Source organism: Pelecanus crispus, chromosome 18 (assembly GCF_030463565.1).
Source record: "Pelecanus crispus isolate bPelCri1 chromosome 18, bPelCri1.pri, whole genome shotgun sequence".
NCBI classification, from domain to species: domain Eukaryota; kingdom Metazoa; phylum Chordata; class Aves; order Pelecaniformes; family Pelecanidae; genus Pelecanus; species Pelecanus crispus.
The window spans coordinates 6,470,007-6,483,159 of NC_134660.1; the positions used below are offsets into that span (position 1 = coordinate 6,470,007).

The 13,153-nt window shown below is 72.4% G+C and overlaps 1 protein-coding gene across 3 annotated transcripts; it reads right to left on the minus strand.

The window, feature by feature from the left end:
• Nucleotides 1-1,425: 1,425 nt before the first annotated feature.
• ADAM11 (ADAM metallopeptidase domain 11) lies at nucleotides 1,426-11,807 on the minus strand. 3 transcript variants are annotated; one of them, XM_075722606.1, is made up of 26 exons: nucleotides 11,750-11,807; nucleotides 10,403-10,596; nucleotides 8,930-9,006; nucleotides 8,540-8,606; nucleotides 7,299-7,384; nucleotides 7,145-7,211; nucleotides 6,928-6,976; nucleotides 6,758-6,825; nucleotides 6,303-6,377; nucleotides 6,143-6,214; nucleotides 5,383-5,549; nucleotides 5,222-5,306; nucleotides 5,050-5,140; nucleotides 4,891-4,942; nucleotides 4,626-4,725; nucleotides 4,243-4,314; nucleotides 4,067-4,159; nucleotides 3,876-3,956; nucleotides 3,740-3,790; nucleotides 3,047-3,110; nucleotides 2,868-2,967; nucleotides 2,675-2,794; nucleotides 2,432-2,600; nucleotides 2,237-2,351; nucleotides 1,908-1,998; nucleotides 1,426-1,471 (listed from the first exon to the last, which is right to left on the minus strand). In XM_075722606.1, the coding sequence occupies exons 1-26, from the start codon at nucleotides 11,805-11,807 to the stop codon at nucleotides 1,426-1,428; spliced, it is 2,310 nt and encodes a 769-aa protein (XP_075578721.1). The 3 variants fall into 3 exon arrangements, with proteins under 3 accessions (XP_075578721.1, XP_075578720.1, XP_075578719.1); XM_075722605.1 differs by having other exon boundaries at nucleotides 11,741-11,807; XM_075722604.1 differs by having other exon boundaries at nucleotides 6,758-6,976.
• Nucleotides 11,808-13,153: the final 1,346 nt, after the last annotated feature.

A 13,153-nucleotide genomic window follows, 5' to 3' on the forward strand; every position in this document is an offset into this window, starting at 1 on the left:
CCTGGGGTGTCCCCCCCACGCCGAAATGTCACCTGGGGTGGAAGGAGCCAGCGTGGGCCCCCGGTGCTCCGTGGTGCTGTGGGTTGGGTGGTCCTACAGAGCCACCCTGTGCAGGCTGGCACGTGGCGGGGGGTTGGGGTGACACATGCCGTGGGTTTGGGGTGACACGTGCCATGGGGGTTTGGGGTGACATGTGCCAGGGGGTTTGGGGTGACACGTGCCATGGGGGTTTGGGGTGACACGTGCCATGGGTTTGGGGGTGACACGTGGCAGGAGTTTGGGGTGACACGTGCCATGGGGGTTTGGGGTGACACGTGCCGGGGGGGGGGTTTGGGGTGACACGTGCCGGGGGGGGTTTGGGGTGACACGTGGCGGGGGTTTGGGGTGACACGTGCCACCCGCCGGCCGTGGGGGTGGGGGGCCGCCCGCAGGTGCTGCCGTGGGGTGACACGAGCCGCCCACCACGCAGCCCCACGCACCCCAGCCCCTCCCAGCTGGGCCCCGCTGTCACCTGCCCCCCCCAGCCCCCGGTTTGGGGACGGAGGGGGCAGCCCCTGCCCTAGAGGGAGAGGCTGGCACCCATGGGTGCCAGTCCCCGCTGCTGGGGACACTGGGGTCCCATGGCCGGGCCATGGCATTTGGTGGAGGTGGGGGGAGTTTGGGGGGACTTGCCCCACACTGGGGGCTGCTGAGGTGCTTTGGGGGGGGGGGGGGCACATCTGGGGGTGCAGACCCGTCCCCCAGGGACCCCTCCCCAGACCTGGCATGGGGGCACACAGCTCCCAGTCCTGCGCTGGGGGGTGCTGCCTGGCACTGGGCGATACTGGCCCTTTGGGGGACCCAGGCCCCGAAGGTGGAAATGATGGGGGGCAGAGGGGGGGTGTGGGGCTGGGGGGGCTCTGCTCGCCCCCGCAGGTACATTCGTCCCGGTGCCGGGAGTGCCGCAGCCCCGCGGCGGGGGCCGGGGGGGCCCATACATTCGTGGTGGTGCGGTGGGGGTCGGGGGGGGGGGGGGTCCCGGGTGCCCCCCCCGCTCTCCTCCTTGGCTGGACTCTTGGCAGCGGCGCCCCGTTTAATTGCTGTTAATGAGGCGCTGGCGGGGGGGCGTGGGGCAGAGCGGCCCCACTCAGGCCCCCCCGGACCTGCAACACAGAAGTGGGGTGTGTTTAGTGGGGGGCTGTGACACGGGGGGGGACACATGGGGGGACACTGAGCTGAAAAGAGCCAGCACCGGGGGGGCTGCTGCCAGGCCCCCCCCAGCCGCCATCTCTTTTCAGCTGTCGGGGGCACAGAGATGGAGACAGCACGGCCGGACACACAGCGACACGGACAGACGGGCCCGGCCCGGGGGGGCTCCCACGCCGTCAGGCTGCCGGAGCGTGACGGTGACAGTGATGGTGACGAGGAGACGATGGGGGGGGGCGGTTACACTCCCTGCTGCGCCGGGTCGTACCTTCCTCGGCGGATGTTCCTTGGGGGGCGGCGGGGGGGAGAGGAGAGGAGCGTTAGTGCCACCCCCGTGCCCCCGCCGTCCCCCCCAGCGTCCCCCGCCGACGCCCCTGGTCCCGCAGGCGGCAGACGCGTCCCAGGGCCGCGCAGGAGCAGGCACACGCGGGGCCACCGACGCAGCCCCCCACGCTTGGGGACGGACGCGGCCAGGACGGCGCAGGGGGTCGGGGTGACAGCGAGCCCCGGGGACGCGTGCAGGTGGGCCAGGGACCAGCTCCCAGCTCCCGGGGCTGCGGCACGGGCGATGCCCGGCTGAGGGGGACGGGCGATGCCCCCAGCCAGGGGTGCCCGGGGTGGCCCCAGGAGGGCAGGGGCCTCGGCTGGCGCGGTGACGGTGCACGGGGGGGACGTGGCCGGCGCCGGCAGCGGAGGGGACAAGCCATGCAGCGGCTGCTTACTTAAATCCCCAGCCTGTCCCCCCTAGGACGATGGCAGCCACCAGCACGGCCCCCGCGATGGAGCCGATAATGATATTGGTGCCACTGGGACCTGCGACAGAGGGGGCGGGGGGGACAGGGACACACGTCAGCGGCGGGGGGGCATGGGGACACAGCCCCAGGGCAGCCCCCCGCACCGTGGGGACCTGGGAGGGGGACAGCCCCCCGCGGCGCCCAGGTGAGCCGCCGGACACTGCGCCCCCGGGGCAGCTGGGGATGACGTGGGACCCCCCCCAGCCTGTGGGGCGCGGGGACAGGAGGGACGCGGGGACCCCCCGGGGCGCACGGACCCTTGTATCGCTCCGTCTCCCCCGTCGGCTTCGGCTCGGGGATGGGGTCGTAGACGCTGCAGTCCTTCCCCGTCCACTCGGCCCGGCAGATGCACTTGCCCTCGTTGCTGCAAACCTGCGAGGGCACGGCGTCACCCCCCCCGCCGCCACCGCACCCCCCCCCGGGTCCCCCTGCGCCCTCCCCGCGTCCCTCACCCCGTGGTCGAAGCAGATCTTCCCGTCCCAGCTGCCGGGGCAGGAGCTGAAGTTAAAGGCCGTGGCTGGAAGGCATTTGTGGTCGAGACACAGCATGCCGGGCCCGCAGGGCGTCCCGTCCTCCACGTAGCTCAGGTCCGAGCCATCCACCAGCTGCACGTGGCCTCCCCTGCGCCAGGGCGGCGAGAGCGGGTGACACCGGGACCCCCCGCCCGGGGCCACCCCCGTCGCCAGGGCACCCACCTGCAGTCCACGTAGCGGTTTTGGTGGAAGAAGGTGGTGGTGGCGACCTCGCCGCTCAGCTCGCCCAGCCGGGGCGCGCCCGAGATGTTGGCGCAGAGGAGGAAGCCGCAGAGCACGTCCCTGCAAGGCACCGCTGGCATCACCGGGGCGGGCGGGCGGCACCGGGGGGGCCGTGGGGCCGGGGCTCACTCACTGCTTGTTGCACTGCAGCCAGCCCAGGCCCTCGCGCCCGCAGTTGCCCCGCTCGGTCCCCTCCACGTTGAGCTTCTCGTAGCAGAAGCGCTCGGCCGAGCCTACGAGAAAATGGCTGTCACCCACGTGTCACCCCCGTCCCCCCAACCCTGGCAAAGCCGCCCCGCGGCTGGCACCTACCGCGGCCCCACAGCGCGTTGCACTGCCGGTCTCTGGTTTTGCAGCGCCCGCCGTAGCATCGTCCCTGGGGAGCGGGGAGGGGGGGGGTCACGGGGCTGGGGAGGGGCTCGCGCACGCGCGTGCATGGCCACGGAGGTGGCGCGAGGACGACGGCCCCCCCAGGCACGTGCTCAGCCCTGGGACCGCCGCCCCGGCTGCACGGGCACGGGGCAGGTTCACGGGGACTGGGGAGCCCCGTGCGCCCGCAGCCACGGGACGACGCTGGGGGCACGGGGCCCCACGCATGTGTGCACGTGGAAGGCTCGCGTGGCTGTGGGCGCACGTGGACGAGGGAGGCTCGCGTGGCCCATGCCCGCGTGGGAATGAGGAAGCAGCGCACGGACCGCAGCTGCGGACGCACGGGAAATCTTGCGGGATACGGGGCGCACGGCCGCACGCGCAGGGAAGGCGCGTGGCGCAGGGACCCCAGCCCGGCTCGCACAGCGTAGGGACGACGCGCCGGTGCACAGGGAGGGCTCACGCACCCTGGGCGCCCCGGCCGCCGCAGGAGCCGGCTCACCCCCAAACCCACCCCCGTGTGCGTGGCTCAGCCGTGGCTGCAGCTGCCGGCGTGCACAAGCACCAGGCTGCCGGAGCCCACGGGGACGTGCCGGAGCCCCACGGCCGCGTCCCGCCGTGCCGGGCCAGACTCACCTGCTCATTTTCGCAGAAGTAGCCATCCAGCTTGTGGAGGTTGGGGGGACACTGCGGGGACGCGGAGAAGGGGAGGGGTGATGCCCCGCGGCCCCGCGGTGCGTCCCCCCCCGTGCCTCCCCCCAGCCCGGCTCACCTGGCTGGAGTCCCCGGTGCAGCTTTCGGGGATGTCGCACTCGTTCACGGCCTCCCGGCAGGACACGCCGCGCGGCTCGTACTGCACCCAGGGGACGAAGCCGCCACGTCAGGAGCCCGCGGCGCAGGAACGCCGGCGGCTCGCAGGATCCGGCCCCCGGGACACCGGCCCTGGCCCCCCCGGCCCCGCACCTTGCAGCCTTTGCAGCAGAGCCCGTCGCTGCACATGGCGTCGTGGGTCAGCGTGCACTTCTTGCAGCAGTTGCCCCCGCTCTTCGCGCACTCCTGCCGGGACAGCGGCCGGCATGGCACGTCAGCCGCCCGGCAATGCCGGCGGCCCCGGCGAGCGGACCCCGGCCCCTGCTCACCGCCAGCGAGCCGCAGTCGCACTCCTCTCCCGCCTCCACGAAGCCGTTGCCACACTCCGGAGGGTCCAGGAGCTGCCGGGACCGAGGGGAGGGGGAGCAAGAGATGCTGGGGGGCCCCCGAGCTGGGTGCTGCCGTGAGCCCCCCCCCAAAAAGGGCATCATGTCCCCAGGGGATGGCAGAACCCCCAAACCGCTTGCCATCAAGCGTGAGGGTCCGGCTCTGTCCCCCGCTGGGGACACCGGGGTCAACGCCGGCGCCGTTACCTTGGACGTGGCAGGGGCTGGGGGAGACCGCGAGTCCCGAGGGACCCTTGGAGCCACCCCCGGGGCATCGCTCGCCCCGTGACGGCCGCCCTGGGGCCGGGGGCTCGGGGGGCCGTTACCTTCAGGGGTTTGTTGAAGAGGCAGCTGCCGCCGCCATCCTGCAGGAACTGGTTGTACTCGTCGATGCTGCAGCGGGAGAACTTCCGCGGGAGGTAGTACCTGCGGGGCGGGGGACACCGTCACCCCCCGGCGCGGCCCGGCTGGCATCGCCAGGCACGACCGGTCACCCCAAACGGGGCAGGACCCTCGGCGATGCCCCCGCCGGGAGCGGTGACACTAGGCGCGTGGGGGACGGCGGCAGTGCCACCCCCAGCGGGCACCCACCCTGTGTCCTCCATGATACAGCCCAGCCACGAGTCTGGACAGCGGCAGTCCCCTGGGAGGAGAGGAGCGGGGCTGGGGGTGCCGGCGGTCCCGCCGCCGGCTTGCTGGCCCCGCGGCGGCCCCCCGCCCGTCCCCGTCCCGCTGCCGGGGGGCAGGTACCTGCCGCCGCGCGGTGCTTGTTCCACATCATGCCCACGTTCTGCCCCAGCGTCTGCGCCAGCGTCACCGCCATGGCCGCCACGTTGCCGTACTGCGCAGGAGGGAGGGGGGAGTCACCGGAGGGACCCCCGCCATCCCCGGCCCGCTCTCACCGGGGTCTTGCTGCGCCCACCTCGTTGACACCCCCAGCGCGGGCGGGTGAGCAGATGCCCCCCACAAAAGCGGTGCCGCTGCGGCTGCTCTGAAATGTCCGACCCCTGCGAGGAAGAGGACGGTGGGGACGGGGGACGGCGGCTCCTGGCCCCGGAGAGGTGACGCGGCCGCGGCGCTCACGAGAAGAGGTGGACGGTGTCGCTCTGCTCCGCCAGCCCCTCGCGCCGGTACTTCACGAACTCGTTCAGGGTCTCCAGGGAGTCTTCCCCCATCCGGATCCGGTCCTCCGAGGCCCACGTCTCCATGGCCACCAGCACGATGCGGGTGTTGAGCTGCTCCTTGTAGATCTGCGGGGGCGAGGGGATGGCGCTGGGGACGACCCCCGCCCCAGGACAAACCCACCAGGTGCTGGGGACCGACTCTCCCCTGGGACAAACCCATCGGGTGCCAGGGACCAACCCCCTGGGGACGATCCCACCCGGGGACAGAGCCCCCAGGCACCAGGGACCAACCCCCTGGGGACAAATCCCCCAGGAGCTGGGCACCCCCCCGCCCAGGGACAATCCCCTGGGGACAAAGTGGGACGAACCCACCGGGCGCTGCAGATGAAATCCCTGGGGACAAACCCATCGGGTGTCAGGGAAAAAAACCCCGTGGGACAAGCCCCCCGGGGACAAACCACCTGGGGACAAACCCCCCGGGGACAAACCCCCCCAGGGACAAACCCCCCCAGGGACAAACCCACGAGGTGCTGATGACCAAGCTCCCGGGGACCGCCCCCACCCAGGACAAACCCACCAGGAGCCAGGGACAAACTCCCTGGGGACAACCTCCACAGGGACAAGCCCCCTCCCAGGGACAAGCCCCTGGGAGCGAACCCCCCGGGGCCAAACCCCCCCAGGCGCCAGGGACCACCCCCCTGGGACAAGCCCTCGCTCACCATGTCGGCCAGGTTGACCACGGACTTGGCAAAGTTGCTGGTGAGAACCACGGACTTGCGGAGCTGCAGGAACTGGGGCGGGGGGAACCGGGGGCCAGGTTGGGCCGGGGGGGGCCACCCCGACCCCCACCCCACCGGCCCTGGGTCCCCCCGCGCTTACCAGCTGGTGGTCGTTCACCACCGCCAGCTCGATGTACTTGGTCTCGCTGTGAACCGTGTGCTGGGCTCGGCGTACCTGCCGGCGGGAGCCCACGGCTGAGCCGGCTCCGGCAGGATCCGCCCGCCGAGCCCCGGCAAAGGGGCTTTTTGAACCCTTTTGTGGCTGCCTGTGAGGGGTATTTGGGATGCGTGGAGGGGGAAAAGCCGCCCGGGTGGGCTCGGGGACGGATCCCCTCCAGCTGCGGCATCTCCGCTGGCTCCCCAGGGCACGCCTGAGCCCACGCGGGAGCAGCAGCATCCTGCCAATGCGGCCCCGGCGCCCACGAACCGGCCCGGCTGCGCCCGTGGCAGAGCCGCAGCCCGGGCGAGCAGCTGCCCCAGCAAGGCTGAGCCGGCAGCCGGAGGCCAACTGGGGTCAAGCGTCCCCGTCCCGTGCCCCCCACCGTCCCCGCTAACCTGCCGCCGCCGCCGCAGCTTCGGTAGCCCGCCCGCGATGCGCTGGCTCAGCGCAGGGAAGAGGCAGCCTGGAGGGAAGGGACAGAGCTGGCGGGGCACAGGACACGGGGCCACCGGGGCCGCCGTCACCGGTCCTCGGGGACGAGCGCCGGCTGCGTGCGAAGGCTCACCCGGTCGGGCGCAGCCGGGGACGCGCTGGATGACGTGCGGTCGGAGGCCCTGCCGTGGGGAGACGAGTGTCACGGTCACGCGTGGATGTGACAGCGCGGAGGGGGGACTGCCACGTCCCGGCGTCCCCAAGGCTGTCTCCGAGCCGCAGCCAGACCTGTAAGGCTGCAGTGGGGAAACTGAGGCAGGGACATGGCGGGTCCCGGTGCCACCGCTCACCTGCCCGTGCCCGGCGCCCGCCTGCGGCTCAATCAGGTAGGTGGCTCGGCCGTCCGAGAAGACCCCGCTGCAAAGAGAGACGGGGGGGTGAGAGGGTGTGGGGGTGCGGCTCCCCCGACCCCCCCTGGGCCCGGCGGCAGCGGGGGGTACTCACCGCAGGCCCTGGCAGCTGGAGAGAGCCACGAAAGAGCGGGGCTGCCCCCGGATCCGGCCCTGGTAGTAGCAGTGCTCCCCCGCGCCCTGCCAGAGCAGGGAGAGGCGGCTGAGCCGGCCGGCCCCGGCCCCCAGCCCCCGGCCCCGGGTCCCACCCTGCCCGCGGCGCAGGCAGCTGCCCCCTCGCCAGCACCCCCGGGCTCCCGGGGTGCGCCTGGTGCCCACAGCACCCAGGGGTCACCCACGGCACCCAGGGAGGGCACCCACCACTGCGCCGGGCAAGGCTGGCAGCTCGTGCCAAAGCACCCCGGGGATCAGCCAGCACCCACGTGAGGTGCGTCCCCCCACCCCCCACCGGGGCAGCACCCCAGCACCCCGGGGGCAGGGGGCATCCCCAGACCCCCCGGGGGAGATGCTGAGCTGCTGGCGGCCGCTCCGCAACTTCTGCTGGATTCATAAATCTGCCACCACGACCCCAGAGCTGGCACGGCACGGCACAGTGTGGCACGGCACGGCACAACGTTCATGGTGTGGCACAGCATGGCATGGCACTGTATGGCACAACGTGGCACGGTGTGGCACGGCACGGCATGGCACAGCACAATGTTCATGGCATGGCACAGCACGGCATGGCACAATGTGGCACGGTGTGGCACGGCACAGCACAATGTTCATGGCATGGCACAGCATGGCACAGCACAGTGTGGCGTGGCATGGCATGACATGGCACAGCACAATGTTCATGGCATTGCACAGCACGGCACGGTATGGCATGGCACGGCATGGCACAGCACAATGTTCATGGCATGGCACAGCACGGCACGGTATGGCACAACATGGCATGGTGTGGCATGGCATAGCATGGCACAGCACAATGTTCATGGCATGGCACAGCACGGCACGGTATGGCACAACATGGCATGGTGTGGCATGGCATAGCATGGCACAGCACAATGTTCATGGCATGGCACAGCATGGCACAGCACAGCACAGTGTGGCATGGCATGGCACAGCACAACGTTCATGGCATGGCATGGCACGGCACAGCACGGTATGGCACAACGTGGCACAGTGTGGCACGGCACAGCACAATGTTCATGGCATGGCACAGCACGGCACAGCACAGTATGGCACAACGTGGCATGGCATGGCACGGCACAGCACAACGTTCATGGCGTGGCACAGCATGGCACGGCACGGTACGGCATGGTACGGCACGGCACGGCGTGGCGCGCAGCTTACCGTGCTGTGGCTGCCGTTGCTGCCCATGCCGACGTGCCGCTCCACGTAGTGGGAGGCGAGGAGGTGGCTGCGGGGAGCAGGCGGGGGGTGAGAGGCCGCAGCGGTGGGGAAAAAGAGGAGGAGGAGGGAGACGGCAGCACCCTCATCACACGCCCACCCACCACCCGTGCACATGGCATCCCCCCAGCATGGGCCCCCCGACTTTGGGAGGGAGCTGGCACCCCATGAGCCCCTCTCCCCCCCAACCACACCGGCACCGGAGCCGGGACGGCTCCACACAACCCAGCCCCTGGCCCCAGGGACTCCCGGCTTCTCCACCGCCCCGCTCCTGCCGGGGGGCAGCGGGAGGTGGGTGCCCCCCACCCCGCCGGGACCCCCGGGGCCGCTCACTGGTTCAGCTGGAGGTCGAGGGTGAAGGCCGAGCCGAAGGCACGCACCACGAAGCTCACCCGCGCCAGGTGCAGCCCCTGCGAGAGAGCCGGAGCCGTCAGCACCCCCCGCGCCGGCCCCCCCAAAGAAAATAACAACTTAAAATAATAATAAAACCCACCCCAAATATGCAGCCTCTAAAGGTGCGCTTTTTTTACCCCCCCCCAAAAAATTCAATGTAAATAAAACCGCTGGGTTTTGCCCCAAAATCATCACTCCCGTGGTGCTGGGGGGGCACCCGCAGCCCTTCACCCACCTCCTCGGGAGCCGCGTTTGGGTGGGGGGCGCAGGAGCATCACCCCACCCGCGGCGGGCCCGGCTCGCCCGCGGCAGCGCCGAGCCGGCGTCTCAGCCGCCCTGCGGCGCCCGTCGCTCCTGGCCTAATTCCTGCGGGAGCGGCGCGCTGCGGCACCTCCCGAGCCCCGGCAAACTCGCCGCGCAGGTGAGGGCCCACGGCCACCAGCACGTCCCTCAGGAGCCCCGGGGCTTCGCGCCGGGGGAAACGGCGGCCAGGGAAAGCCAAACCTTTCCTGGGGTGCCCCGCGCCCCCGCTGGGAGCCCGGGCGCAGCTCAGGACGGTGACGAGCGGACGAGGACCCGTTTGCCGCCGCGCAGCAGCCGGGGCAGGGGACGACCGCGTTCACCGGGTCGGGCAGCGCGGCCGGGAGAGCATCACCGGGGCTTTGCCGGTGCCGCCGCTGGGCCCCCGCGGCACCATCCCCACTCCGAATCCCCCGAGATCCGCAGCCGCTCCATCCCTCCGCGACATTCCGGCTTAACACCTCCCTAAAATCCCGCCAGCCGCCGGTGGCGGCCTGGCCACCTCCCGGCGTTTCCCGGCGGTTTTACTTAACGCCGGGTTTAAATCACCTTTGCGGCAATTGCAGCTCGTTATTTCGCCTTTTATCCGGTGAGGATGGGGGGATCGATGCGCGCCGGCCTCCGCAGCCGCCACCGCCTCTTTGAAAGCATCAACCCCCCCCCGGTGCCGGATGGGGCGCGTCTGCCAGCTCCCCGAAACGCCGGGCAAACCGGCTGCCGGCCCCGGGATGAAGGTCACCGGCTGGCGCGGATGCACCGAGCCCGGGGTGGGGGAAACCGGCTGCGGTTCGGGGGCCGGCACCGGGTGGGATGCATGGGGCTGCTCCCACATGGCCTGGATCCGTCCTCCCCGGCACCGGAGCCATGCGCCCGTTCGCTCCCTGCTGCCTGCTCGCTCCCGTTCCGCCACTACCCAGATTTAATGGGATTTCATGGCACGCACTGGTGCCCCACCGGGGGGGCACACAGCGGTGGCACGGTCCCCAGCCGGGTGAAGGCTCCGGTTCGGGATGGCAGCGGCCACGCGTGTGCTGGGGCGCGGCCGGGCCGGCGACGGCAGCTGCCTGCGGACCACCCCAGAAAGAGCGGAGCGGGGGGTTGCGGTTTACTTACGGGGCCTCCTCCTCCTCCTCCTCCTCCTCCAGGCTCATTCCTGACCCTGGTGTCCAGCTGATGCCTCTGGACTTCTCCTCCCGCGCTCTGCCCCACCAGCCTGCTGGGGTGGGTGATCTGGGCCACCAGCCGCCCGTCCTGCCACCCGGCCCGGGGGAGCCTCTGCTGCAGCGAGCCGGCCGGCACGGCGGCACCTGCGGGCGAGGGGAGCCCGTCGCGGCGGCCCGGGGGGGCCGGGGACGAGGGGGGATGGGGACGTGCTCTGGGGGTGACCCAAGTGTGGCACTGCATCCCGAAGGGGATGCTCCTGTCCCGGAGGGGACACCCAGGTGACACGGAGGGTGGGTATGGGGACATGTCCTGGGGGGGTGGCTGGGGACATGGGGGGGACACCCGGGGGGGGCGGTGGGTCCAGGAGGGGACACCCAGGAAGCACGGGCCGGGGGGTGCCCAGGGGACGTGGGGGACCAGGGTGGGGACACATCTGGGAGGGGAAGCTGAGGGGCCTCGGGTACAGCGGCACGTCCTGGAGGGGACGGCCAGGGGACACGGGTGGCTGGTAAAGTGGCACATCCCAGAGGGGGGCACCCAGGGGACATGGGGGGGCACCCAGGGGATGGGGGGCACCCAGGGGACGGGGGGGGGGGGCACCCAGGGGACATGGGGGTACCCAGGGGACATGGGGGGGGCACCCAGGGGATGGAGGGGGGCACCCAGGGGACATGGGGGGGGCACCCAGGGGATGGAGGGGGGCACCCAGGGGACATGGGGGGGGCACCAGGAATGCCACTGCACCTGGAGAAGGCTCGGGGGGGGGCTGGGCACAGCAGCGCATCCCGGAGGGGACGTCCAGGGGACACGGGGGGCCGGGTGGGGACATCCCGGGGGGACCCGGAGGGCCGCTATAGGGACATCTCCCGGGGGGACAGCCGGGGGACAGGGCAGCCGCTGTAGGGACATCGGGGGACAGCCGGGGGACAGCCGGGGGACAGGGCAGCCGCTCCGGGGACGCAGCCCGGGGGGGACACGGGCGGCTGCTGCGGGGACAGCGCTGCAGGGGCCACGCAGGGGACAGCGGGGCCGGTGCGGGGCCGCTCCGGGGACAGCTCCCGGGAGGGCACGGCGGGGCTGGCGGGGGGACGCCCGGGGGCCGGGGCGGGGGGCGAGGGCCCGGCCCCTCCCGGGGCGCTGCGGGGCGGCGCTGCGGAAAAAATGTCCGGGTGCAGCGAAAGCGCCGCAGCGGCGGCGGGGCCGGGGCGATGGCGGGGCCGGGGCCGGGAGCGGGGCGATGCCGGGGCGATGGCGGGGCCGGGAGCGGGGCCGGGGCGATGGCGGGGCCGCACCTACCTGCCCGCGGGGCGAGCGAGAGGAGCGCGGCGAGCAGCCAGCCCCGCAGAGGGCTCATGGCTCCCTCATAATCCGAGCGCGGCCGCGCCGGGCCCGTGGAGCCGGGGCCCGTCCCGCCCCGCCCGCCCCTCCGGTCCCTCCGGCCCCTCCGGTCCCTCCGCCCGGGCCGGGCAGGCAGCGGCCGCCGGGCCGGGAGCGCCGCCCCCGCCCCCTGCACGCGCGCACGGCACCGCGCCCGCCCCCCCCCCCGCCACCGGCACCGGCACCGGCACCGGCACCGGCACCGGCACCGGCACCGGCAGCGCCGCCCCCCCCGCCCCGCCCCCCCCCCGGCCCCCCGGCCCGGCTGCCGCAGCGCCGCTGGCAGCCCCGCGGCATTGCAGCACCGGAGCCCCGGCCGGTACCGGGACCCCCCCCGCCCCGGTACCACAGCCCGAGCCGGCACCGGAGCCCCGCCAGCCCCTACAGGGCTCCCCAGCTGGCACCGGAGCCCCCAGCAGCACCCAGCCCCCCCAGCCGGGACGGGAGTGGGCAAGCCAGTACCGGCCCCCCCAGCCAGTACCGGCTCCCCTCAATCAGTACCGGCCCCCCCAAACAGTACCGGCTCCCCTCAACCAGTACCGGCCCCCCCCAACCAGTACCGGCCCCCCCCAGCCAGTACCGGCTCCCCTCAACCAGTACCGGCCCCCCCAAACAGTACCGGCTCCCCTCAACCAGTACCGGCCCCCCCCAACCAGTACCGGCCCCCCCCAACCAGTACCGGCCCCCCCAACCAGTACCGGCTCCCCTCAACCAGTACCGGCCCCCCCAAACAGTACCGGCCCCCCCCAACCAGTACTGCCCCCCCAACCAGTACCGGCTCCCCTCAACCAGTACCGGCCCCCCCAACCAGTACCGGCTCCCCTCAACCAGTACCGGCCCCCCCTCCCCCCACTACAGGCCCCCCCAACCAGTACAGGCCCCCCCCCAACCAGTACCACCCCCCCCCCAGTACAGCCCCCCCCCCCCCCCCCCCCCGCCAGTACCAGCCACCCCAACCAGTAGCAGACCCTCAGCTGGGACTGGAGTGCTCCAGCCAGTACCAGAGCCACCCCCAGCCGGTACAGGAGCCCCCCCACACCAGTACCAGGACCCTCACCCAGTACAGGACCCCCCCACACCAGTATCGGGACCCCCACCCCGTACAGGAGCCCCCACACACCAGTACCGGCACCCTCACCCAGTACAGAACCCCCCCCACACCAGTACCAGGACCCTCACCCAGTACAGGACACCCCCCCACACCAGTACCGGGACCCTCACCCAGTACAGGACACCCCCCCACACCAGTACCGGGACCCTCACCCAGTACAGGAGCCCTGCCACACCAGTACTGGGACCCCCACCCAGTACAGGACCCCCCAC